The sequence below is a fragment of the Lynx canadensis genome, chromosome A2 (assembly GCF_007474595.2).
Source record: "Lynx canadensis isolate LIC74 chromosome A2, mLynCan4.pri.v2, whole genome shotgun sequence".
Lineage (NCBI taxonomy): Eukaryota > Metazoa > Chordata > Mammalia > Carnivora > Felidae > Lynx > Lynx canadensis.
In genome coordinates, this window is record NC_044304.2 from 6,678,643 (window position 1) to 6,690,828 (window position 12,186).

The 12,186-nt window shown below is 42.1% G+C and overlaps 1 protein-coding gene across 1 annotated transcript; it reads right to left on the bottom strand.

Moving 5' to 3' along the window:
- Window positions 1–96: 96 nt before the first annotated feature.
- Window positions 97–4,627, bottom strand: LOC115527560 (olfactory receptor 7G3-like). Its single transcript, XM_030335276.1, has 4 exons — window positions 4,437–4,627; window positions 2,854–2,969; window positions 2,525–2,598; window positions 97–1,083 (listed from the first exon to the last, which is right to left on the bottom strand). The coding sequence occupies exons 1-4, from the start codon at window positions 4,625–4,627 to the stop codon at window positions 97–99; spliced, it is 1,368 nt and encodes a 455-aa protein (XP_030191136.1).
- Between the last annotated feature and the right edge of the window lie 7,559 nt (window positions 4,628–12,186).

Genomic DNA, 12,186 nt, shown 5'->3' on the forward strand with positions numbered 1-12,186 from the left:
TTTCATATATTCAATGTTGGTCAGGCTTTCTGGATCGCACATTATTTCTCTCTGTCAAATTGCAGCAGTGTGTGTAAGCCCAAAGCAGCTGACACATTAATGGGAAGCTGATATTCTAGAGATGAGCTTCCTCAAAGCCCCCATCATGTCCTTGTTCCTCAGACTATAGATAAAAGGGTTCATCATGGGGGTGACCACGGTATACATCACTGATACTATTGCACTCTTCCGGGAGGAGTGAGTAGCTGCAGAACTCAGGTATACCCCAAAACCTGTCCCATAGAACAAGGAAACAACTATTAAGTGTGACCCACAAATGGAAAATGCCTTATACTTTCCACCAGCTGATGGGATTTTCAGAACAGAGGAGACAATTTGAGTGTAAGAGATAATTATCCCAGAGAGAGGTACAACACCCAACAGGCTGGTCACTAAGTACACAAGGATGTTATTGATGAGGATATCAGAACAGGCAAGCTTGAGGACATGAGCTAATTCACAGAAAAAGTGGGGAATTTCCAGGTCTGTGCAGAAGGAAAGCCTCAGTGCCATCAAAGTGTGGAGAAGGGCATCCAGAACACTAATGAGGAAAGACAGCAGAACCAACAGCCTACAGAGCTTGGGGTTCATGATGGCCTTGTACCTCAATGGGTGACAGATGGCCACAAATCGATCAAAGGCCATCATTACCAGAATTCCATTTTCTAATCCAGCAAAAGTCAGGACGAAGCAGATTTGGGTGAGGCAGCCTGTGTAACTGATGGATTTGCTCTGTGTCTCGATGTTCACAAGCATCTTTGGGATGGTAGTGGAGGTGAGACAGATGTCAACAAAAGACAGGTTGGAGAGGAAGAAGTACATGGGCGTGTGGAGGTGGGAGTCATACACAATGGCCAGGATGATGAGTAGGTTCCCAAACACAGAGACCAGGTACATAGACAGGAACAGACAGAATAGCAGGGGCTGCAGCTGTGGATCCTCTGACAGTCCCAGGAGGAGGAATTCTGTAGTAGCTGAGAAGTTTCCGGATTTCACGTTCCTGAGGGGTTTGATAGAAAAGACGGAGGTGACAAGAAAACAAAACTTAAGAGAAACTTTCTTAAATACGTCTATCTGTTTCTCCTGCGTCCCTGTCTCCCATCTCTTTTCCTCTCCCTTTCTTGCTTTGCATTTCCCTCAACACTTACACACACACACACACACCATCCTGTCCCAAGTTCTTATATTCTATCAATTCTTTGTCAAGTAGAGGTACTTAACGAGTAGAAAAGAGGACTGAAAAGTCCTGTTAAGATGCCTCCAAGTAAATAATTCTAGAATAAAATCATTGACGGGGCGCCTGGGTGGCTGTCGGTTAAGCGTCCGACTTCAGCCAGGTCACGATCTCGTGGTCCGTGAGTTCGAGCCCCGCGTCGGGCTCTGGGCTGATGGCTCGGAGCCTGGAGCCTGTTTCCGATTCTGTGTCTCCCTCTCTCTCTGCCCCTCCCCCGTTCATGCTCTGTCTCTCTCTGTCCCCAAAAATAAATAAACGTTTAGAATAAAATCATTGAGGTGGTTACTCTGGAATACAGTTTGAGAAAATACAACCCTATGCGACAAGATATAGTAAATAAGAGATTTATTGGAACATAACCTTCATTTATACCTCATCCATGTAGCTTGTATGCTACCTCTGAGTTGAGTACTTGTGACATAGGCTTACAAATCTAAATCTTTACCATCTGGCTCTTTCCTGAAAAAGTCTGCCTACCTCTAGTCTAGAAGCCTAATTAGATTTAGGCTTAATGTTTTTTGAGGGGGGGGTGCAAACATTTTAAAGTATGTCTTTACATATATACTGTCTTGCTTCTTTTTTTTTTCAACGTTTGTTTTTTTTTGGGGGGGGGGGGGCAGACAGAGACAGAGCATGAACGGGGGGGGGGGCAGAGAGAGAGGGAGACACAGAATCGGAAACAGGCTCCAGGCTCCGAGCCATCAGCCCAGAGCCCGACGCGGGGCTCGAACTCCCGGACCTCGAGATCGTGACCTGGCTGAAGTCGGACGCTTAACCGACTGCGCCACCCAGGCGCCCCAATGTTTTATTTATTTTTGAGAGAGAGAGTGAGTGGGGAGGGGCAGAGAGAGAGGGAGACACCAGAATCGGAAACAGGCTCCAGGCTCCGAAGCCATCAGCCCAGAGCCCGACGCGGGGCTGGAACTCACGGACCGCGAGATCGTGACCTGGCTGAAGTCGGACGCATTAACCGACGTGCGCCACCCAGGCGCCCCACTGTCTTGCGTCTTGAAATAACTATTGTCTGGATCCACTAATGCCGCTGGGAGTTACAGAAAGCTGACATTCTAGTTCTGTCTTCATTTATTGGCTAAAATACTGTCCGTAAAGAGTAACGCTCCCTAATAGGTGGCCCCCTGAGGGTTGTGTTCTTAGAAGGCAAGATACATGCTTGAGTCCTGCATTCATCACTTGTTCAACAATAAACTGTTTTTCAGGCATTATCCAAAATGAACGTTGCATATCACGTACCATCTTTGGCCAGTCAACACTCCTCACTTGCCTACTGAGTCCTTTCGAAATGAACGCGCACAGATTCAGGTCTCCTTAACGGGTGAGGCATGAAAGTTGCTCTATACTCGTCAATGCCTTGATGCTTCAGTTTCCCATGCCTGTGTGCTCCCTCGTAGGGTATACTGGCTAACATCAAAACAGAGCACATCTGCAGGGCCTGAAATCAAGTTTAGAAAATGCTGCCAGATCAAAGGGAGGCTTGTGTGAATCTGTCACGAATTAGACAGCTGCGCATATGTCATTGATTTTAACAGACACTGGGCACAGGGGTCCCGTGCCACACTCACTCAGGGAACGAGGCTGCTGGGGGCCCACAGTCTGGCAGTTGTCGCATTGAATATGTGACCTTGCTACTCTGGTAGTGGTGGGTTTAAAATGTTTCACAAATTCCTTGATTCTTAGCCTACAGGAGACAGAAAAATAAGTATGCTGGGAAAATACGTTGCTGCAATTTCTCAAATGTTCCTCTCTGAAGCTAGAGTGAAGCTTTTTTTTTTTTTAAAACGTTTATTTATTTTTGAGACAGAGAGAGACAGAGCATGAACGGGGGAGGGTCAGAGAGAGGGAGACCAGAATTGGAAACAGGCTCCAGGCTCTGAGCTGTCAGCACAGAGCCCGAACGGGGGGGCTCGAACTCACGGACCGCGAGATCACCGACCTGAGCTGAAGTCGGCCGCTTACCGACTGAGCCACCCAGGCGCCCCCCTTTTTTTTTTTAAACAGAATAGTGGGAGAGAGAATGATATATAAGGGTCTTATGCAAATAAATAAAATTGTTAAATGTGCATCCTCATAGTCCTAAAGAGAAAGTATCTCTTAATTAGCTAACCCTGCCTGATATGGAGGCCTCTGAACATTCGAGCCCCCAGAAAGGCTGGTGAAGAAAAAGAAGGAAATAGAAGCAAATACACCTGGATAATTACACTTCAGGGTAATGTTGGGATTTAAAATAATAATGCAAAATGTTGACATGGTACATGTAAAAGATACATTTGAGTGTGTTTTATCTAATTATCTTTATATTCAGGAGAGAAAAAAAATGACAATTATAGAAGCTTCTTACCTCTTCCTCACTGGTAATTTCTAAAATAAAACACACATGGGCAGCTCTTTCTGCCCACAGGTCCTGTCTCCATGCTTTAATAAAATTCACATTTTGGGGCACCTGGGTAGCTCAGCCAGTGTAAGCATCCGACTTCAGTTCAGGTCATGATATTATGGTTCATGAGTTCAAGCCCACACTCGGGCTCTCTGCTGTCAGCACAGAGCCTGAAGCCTGCTTCAGATCCTCTGTCTCCCTCCCACTCTGCCCCCTCCCATGCTCACACTCTTTCTCTCTCAAAATAAATAAACATTAAAAGAATTTTTTAATCACTTTTGCACCAAAAAAAATAATAAAAATAAAAGAGAGCATGAAAGGTTTTTTTGCATCTTGTGTTCATGAAACACAGCCAGATCAACACTGAACCATCCTGCACACCTAGAAAACTGATTTAAGGATTAACACAACAATCTGCACAACCTGAACCACAGAACTCGGCAGGTACACCACGTGGAGAAGTGAACTGGGGGAGAGAGAAGCCGCAGAGGGCAGGGAGTTGTTTTGGCTTGTGCAGAGAGGACAGAGATGGGGGAGAGTATGGGAAAAGCACCCCCCCCCCCAAAGCAGCTGGAGAGAAAGTGGAAAAGTGGAAACAGCCGCAGGGGCTGAACTAAAAAGGGAGAAAGGAGAGGGTTTAAATGCCAATACGAATCTACAAACAGGGGGGGCGCAGAGTCTGAAACTCTCCAGTTCCATACCTGGGGGTGCTCTGGTGGGAAGGGCGAATCCCCAGGAGCACAGTGGAGTCCGGGGGGCTTCGGGCCACACGGGGAGAGGCGGTTCCCCTGCCGGGAGGACAGCCGGTAGAGGCTGTGCGGCCCCCACACAGGCAAAGGTGCCAGCAGACCGGAGAACAACCACATTCGCTGGTGCTGGAACAAGGACGTTAAGGGGAAACCTGGTGCCAGACGCGTGTCGAGATTTTCCATAATCCCTGAAACGCTGCTGCTACAGATCATGGGAGCTTTTTCCGGGGCGGGGTGGCGCCCAGCCGCAGTCTCTGGGTCCGAGGCAGCACAGTCCCGAGAAGGGTCCTGGGTGCGGCGGCACCGGCCATTGCTCGGTGAGACCCTCCCCCAGAAGGTGTGAGCGGGACAAAACCGCAGCCCCTCGGAAGTGAGGGGTCGGGAAACAAAGCCGCATCTGAGATAAAACTCAGCAGGGAGGTGCCGCCTGCAGCCTGATGGCTTGCTGAAGGACAGGGTAAGAGCGGGGATCAGATGGAAGCCGAAGACAAAGGACAGGTGCGCGATTGCTGCTTGGGGAGACACAGAATTCCGATACTAGAGCCTGGGTAGATGCCATTTTCACCCCTCCCGCGCATGCGCGCACACACCTACCAGCGCCACAATTCGCCCCAGTAAACTAAGCAGCGCCACCTAGTGGAGAACGGAGCCGTTACACCAAGCCCCGCCCAACAGGGCCAACCTCACTCTTCAGGAACCACAAGTCTCTCCACCTGCTTAGTTTACGGACTATAAAATGCTTCATAGTGACTTTTAGGAGAAAACGATGTAATTTCAATCATATTTTAGTCTTGGTCTATCTATGTCAATTTTCTTTTTTTCTTTTCATTTCTTTTCTTGAATACAGAAAGAGAAAAAATTTATTTTTATTTTCAATTTTTATTAAATATTTTCTTTATTTTTTCTACCATATTTTTACTTTTTTGTAATTTTCAAATTCTATTTTACTTCCATCATTTCATTTTATTCTATTTTATTGTATTCATTTTCTCAAATTTTCAAATGGTTTCCTTTTTTTTCGTGTTTTTTCTTTTTTTTCTGTTTTTCCCGTTTTTTCTCTAATCTATCAAGCTCCTTCCAATAACCAGACCAAAACCACCCAGGATCTATAACTTTATTTGATTTTTTTGTGTGTGTGTTTTTAATTTTTTAATTTTAGTTTTTTACCTTATTAGTTCCTTTTCTCCTTCAAAATGACGAAATGAAGGAATTCACCCCAAAAGAAAGAGCAGGAAGAAATGACAGATAGGGAATTAATCAACATAGTTACAAGCAAGATGTCTGAACCAGAATTTAGAATCAAAAAAATAAGAATACTAGCTGGAGTCGAAAACAGATTAGAATCCTTTTCTGCAGAGATAAAAGAAGTAAAAGCTAGTCAGGATGAAATAAAAAATGCTATAACTGAGCTGCAACTCCAATGGATGCCACAGTGGCAAGGAGGGATAAGGCAGAGCAGCAAACCAGCAATATAGAGGACAAACTTATGGAGAATAATGAAGCAGAAAAAAAGAGGGAGACTAAGGCAAAAGAGCACGATTTAAGATTCAGAGAAATCAGTGACTCATTAAAAATGATGATGAACAACATCAGAATCGTAGGGGTCCCAGAAGATGAAGAGAGGGAAAAAGGGGTAGAAGGGTTATGTGAGTAAATCATACAGAAAACTTTCCTAACCTGGGGAAAGACATAGACATCAAAATCCAGGAAGCACAGAGGACTCCCATAAGATTCAACAAAAACCGACCATCAGCAAGGCATATCATAGTCAAATTCACAAAATACTCAAGCAAGGAAAGAATCGTGAAAGCAGCAAGGGGAAAAAAAAGTCCTTAACCTACAGGGTAAGACAAATCAGGTTTGCAGCAGCCCTGTCCACAGAAACTTGGCAGGCCAGAAAGGGGTGGCAGGATATATTCAGTGTGCTGAATTGAAAAAATATGGAGCCAAGAATTCTTTATCCAGCAAAGTTGTCATTCAAAATAGAAGGAGAGATAAAAAGTTGTGCAGACAAACAAAAATTAAAGCAGTTCGTGACCACTAAACCAGCCCTGCAAGAAATTTTAAGAGGAACTCTCTGAGGGGAGAAAAGATGAAACAAACCAAAAAAAAAAAAAAAAAAAAAAAAAAAGACCAAGAGCAGCAAAGACTAGAAAGGACCAGAGAACACCACCAGAAATTCCAACTCTACAAGCAACATAATGGCAATAAACTCATATCTTTCAGTACTCACTCTTACCATCAATGGACTAAATGATCCAATCAAAAGACATAGGGTAACAGAATGGATAAGAAAACAAGATCCATCTATATGCTGTTTACAAGAGACCCACTTTAGACCTAAAGACACCTTCAGATTGAAAGTAAGGGGATGGAGAACCATCTATCATGCTAATGGTAGACAAAAGAAAGCCAAAATAGACATACTTATATCAGACAATCTAGACTTTAAAATAAAGACTGTAAAAAGAGATGAGGAAGGACATTATATCATAATTAAGGGGTCTATCCACCAAGAAGACCTAACAATTGTAAACATTTATGCTCCAAATATGAAGCACCCAAATATGTAAATAAATGTATCACAAACATAAAGAAACTCATTGATAATAATACCATAAGAGTGGGGGACTTCGACACCCCACTTACAACAATGGACAGATCATCTAAACAGAAAATCAACAAGGAAACAATGGCTTTGAATGACACACTGGACCAAAAGGACTTAACAGATATATTCAGAACATTTCATACTAAAGCAGCAGAATATACATTCTTCTGCAGTGCACACGGAATATTCTCCAGAATAGATCACATACCAGGACACAAATCAGCCCTACACAAGTATAAAAAGATCGAGATGATACCATGCATATTTTCAGACCACGACGCTATGAAACTCGAAATCAACCACAAGAAAAAATTTGGAAAAGTAACAAATGCTTTGAGACTCAAGAACATTCTACTAAAGAATGAATGGGCTAACCAAGAAGTTAAAGAGGAAAATAAAAAGTACATGGAGGCCAATGAAAATGATAACATCACAATCCAAAACCTCTAGGATGCAGCAAAGGCGGTCATAAGAGGGAAGTATATAGCAATCCAGGCCTTCCTAAGAAGGAAGAAAGGTCTCAGATACACAACCTAAACTTACACCTAAAAAGCTGGAAAAAGAACAGCAAATAAACCCCCAAACCAGCAGAAGACAGGAAATAATAAAGATTAGAGCAGAAATCAATGCTATTAAAAAAAAAAAAAGTAGAACAGACCAATGAAACCAAAAGCTTGTTCTTTGAAAGAATTAACAAAATTGATAAACCCCTAGCCAGTTTGTTCAAAAGAAAAAGGAAAGGCCCCAAATAAATAAAATCAAGAATGAAAGGGGAGAGATCACAACCAACACTGCAGAAATACAAACAGTAATAAGAGAATATTATGACCCATTATATGCCATTAAAATGGGCCATCTGGAAGAAATGGACAAATTCCTAGAAACATATAAACTACCAAAACTGAAATAGGAAGAAATAGAAAATTTGAACAGACCCATAACCAGTAACGAAATCTAATTAGTAATCAAAAATCTCTCCCAAAAACAGAGTCCAGGACCAGATGGCTTTCCAGGGGAATTCTACCAAAGGTTTAAGAAAGAGTTCACACCTATTCTCTTGAAGCTGTTCCAAAAAATAGAAATGGAAGGAAAACTTCCAACTCTTTCTATGAAGCCAGCATTACCTTGATTCCAAAACCAAAGACCCCACTAAAAGGAGAACTGTAGAGCAATTTCACTGATGAACATGGACGCAAAACTCCTCAACAAGATATTAGCCAACCAGATTCAACAATACATTTAAAAAAAAAAATTATTCACCACGACCAAGTGGGATTTACACCCTGGGATGCAGGGCTGGTTCAATATCCACAAAACAATCAATGTGATTCATCAGATCAATAAAAGAAAGGACAAGAACCACATGATCCTCTCAATAGATGCAGAGAAAGAATTTGACAAAATATAGCATCTTTTCTTGATAAAAAACCCTTAAGAAAGTAGGGATAGAAGGATCATACCTCAAGATTATAAAACCATAAATGAAAGACCCAACGCTAATATCATCCTCAATGGGGAAAAACTGAGAGCTTCCCCCCTAAGGTCAGGAACAAGACAGGGATGTCCCTCTCACCACTGTTATTCAACATTATATTGGAATTCTTAGCCTCAGTAATCAGACAACACAAGGAAATAAAAGGCATCCAAATCAGCCAGGAGGAGGTCAAACTTTCACCTTTCGCAGATGACGTGATACTCTATATGGAAAACCCAAAAGATTCCACCAAAAATCTGCTAGAACTGATCCATGAATTCAGCAAAGTTGCAGGATATAAAATCAATGCACAGAAATCAGTTGCATTCCTATACACCAACAATGAAGCAACAGAAAGAGAAATCAAGGAATCGATCCCATTTACCATTGCACCAAAAACCATAAAATACATAGGAATAAGTCTAACCAAAGAGGTGAAAAATCTATACACTGAAACTATAGAAACCTTATGACAAATTGAAGAAGACACAAAAAAAGGAAAAATATTCCATGCTCCTGGAGAGGAAGAACAAATATTGTTAAAACGTTGATACTACCGAAAGCAATCTACATATTCAATGCAATACGTATCAAAATTACACCAGCATTCTTCACAGAGCTAGAACAAACAATCCTAAAATTTGTATGGAACCACAAATGACCCCGAATAGTCAAAGCAATCTTGAAAAAGAAAACCAAAGCAGGAGGCAACACAATCCCAGACTTCAAGCTATACTACAAAGTTGTATTCATCAAGACAGTATGGTACTGGCACAAGAACAGACCCTCAGATCAATGGAACAGAATAGAGAACCCTGAAATGGACCCATAAATGTATGGCCAACTAATCTTTGACAAAGCAGGAAAGAATACCCAATGGAAAAAAGACAGTCTCTTCAGCAAGTGGTGCTGGGAAAACTGGACAGCGACATGCAGAAAAATGAACTTGGACCACTTTCTTGCACCATACACAAAAATAAACTCAAAATGGAAGAAAGACCTAAACATAAGACAGGAAGCCATCAAAATTCTCGAGGAGAAAGCCGGTAAAAACCTTTTTGACCTTGGCCACAGCAATCTTACTTAACACATCTCCAGAGGCAAGGGAAACAAAAGTAAAAATGAACTATGAGGACCTCATCAAAATAAAAAGCTTCTGCACAGTGAAGGAAATCATGAACAAAACTAAAAGGCAACCAACGGAATGGAAGAAGATATTTGCAAATGACATATCGGATAAAGGGTTAGTATTCAAAATCTATAAAGAACTTACCAACACAACACCCCAAAAAACAAATGACCCAGTGAAGAAATGGGCAAAAGACATGAACAGACACTTTTTGAAAGAAGACATCCAGATGGCTAACAGACACATGAAAAGATGTTCAACATCACTCATCATCAGGTAAATACAAATCAAAACCACAAATGAGATACCACCTCATACCTGTCAGAATGGCTAACATTAACAACTCAGGCAACAACAGAGGTTGGCAAGGATGCGGAGAAAGAGGGTATTTTTTGCACTACTGGTGGGAATGCAAACTGGTGCAGCCACTCTGGAAAACTGTATGGAGGTTCCTCAAAAAATTAAAAATAGAACTACCCTTTGATCCAGCTATTGCACTACTAGCTATTTATCCAAGGGATACAGATATGCTGTTTTGAAGGGGCACATGCACCCCCATGTTTATAGCAGTGCTATCAACAATAGCCAAAATGGGGCGCCTGGGTGGCGCAGTCGGTTAAGCGTCCGACTTCAGCCAGGTCACGATCTCGCGGTCCGTGAGTTCGAGCCCTGCGTCGGGCTCTGGGCTGATGGCTCAGAGCCTGGAGCCTGTTTCCGATTCTGTGTCTCCCTCTCTCTCTGCCCCTCCCCCATTCATGCTCTGTCTCTCTCTGTCCCAAAAATAAATAAACGTTGAAAAAAAAAATTAAAAAAAAAAAACAATAGCCAAAGTATGGAAAGAGCCCAAATGTCCATCCATGGATGAATGAATAAAGAAGATGTACAAATATGTACAATGGAGTATTACTCAACCATCAAAAAGAATGAAATCTTGACATTTGTAACTACGTGGATGGAACTAGAGGGTATTATGCTAAGTGAAATTAGTCAGTCAGAGGAAGACAAAAGTCATATGACTTCACTCATATGAGGACTTTAAAAGACAAAACAGGGGCGCCTGGGTGGCTCAGTCGGTTGGGCGTCCGACTTTGGCTCAGGTCATGATCTCGCGGTCCGTGAGTTCAAGCCCCGCGTCGGGCTCTGGGCTGACCGCTCAGAGCCTGGAGCCTGTTTCGGATTCTGCGTCTCCCTCTCTCTCTGACCCTCCCCTGCTCATCCTCTGTCTCTCTCTGTCTCAAAAATAAATAAATATTTAAAAAAAATTTTTAATAAAAAAATAAAAGACACAACAGATGAACATAAGGAAAGGGAAGCAAAAATAATTTAAAAACAGGGAGAGGGCCAAAACATAAGAGACTCTTAAATATAGAGAACAAACAGAGGGTTGCTGGAGGGTTGTGGGAGGGGGGATTGGCTAAATGGGTAAGGGGCATTAAGGAATCTACTCCTGAAATCATTGTACTATATGCTAACTAACTTGGATGTAAATTTAAAAAATAAATTAAATTTAAAAATTTTAAAAATAAATAGCAAAAAATAAAGATAAAATATACATACGTGATCTTTTCTGCTTAACACTCTTTGAACACATAGTGAGTAAAAAGAAAGGGGATAATTAATTCCAAAATTTTTCAATTGTCCATGGAAGTCATTATAGTGAAGCTCTGTGCTTAGATTCATAGATAAATCCATTTCCCCTTTTATTTACTTCCTTAATGCATATCCCATCAGTGTCTTTCTCTCCCATAATTTTTCCTTTCTTACTGCAGTTTCTGGAAATGGAAATTAACCCTGTTTATCCAGTAGCAAAGATCCCTCCTATTTTTGCCTTAATCCAGGTCTTTCATTTATATCATAGATAATGTAAAAATGTTATCTTTAGGGGCGCCTGGGTGGCTCAGTCGGTTAAGCGTCCGACTTCAGCCAGGTCACGATCTCGCGGTCCGTGAGTTCGAGCCCCACGTCGGGCTCTGGGCTGATGGCTCGGAGCCTGGAGCCTGTTTCCGATTCTGTGTCTCCCTCTCTCTCTGCCCCTCGCCCGTTCATGCTCTGTCTCTCTCTGTCCCAAAAATAAATAAACGTTGAAAAAAAAATTTAAAAAAAAAATGTTATCTTTAAAGTTCTCATCACAAGAAAAAAAAATGTGTAACCATGTGTGAGGATGGATGTTATTGGAACTTATTTTTGTAATCATTTTTGCAATATTTACATATGTCAAGCCATTATGTTGTATTCCTAGAACTATTACAATGTTATATCTCAGTTATATCTCAATTAAAGAAAAATTTAAGAGTAAGCCATAGATCAGACACCACCCCCCCCCCCCGCCCTTCCTATTATTCCTTGTTTGGTCACCTTAGTGCCTGCTCCAGGGGAGGAGTCCCATGTGGACCAACACAGGAGCAGCTCCAAGCCTCTCCTGTCTCATCTGCCTTATCCAGATTCCTGAGAAATTGAATCCTGATGCCCACAAAAGAGGCAATAAAAGATTGTCATGGGCTGACAATGTCTAAGCATCTGCCTACCATTCTTATGAAGTAACGAGCTGAAAGAATTTC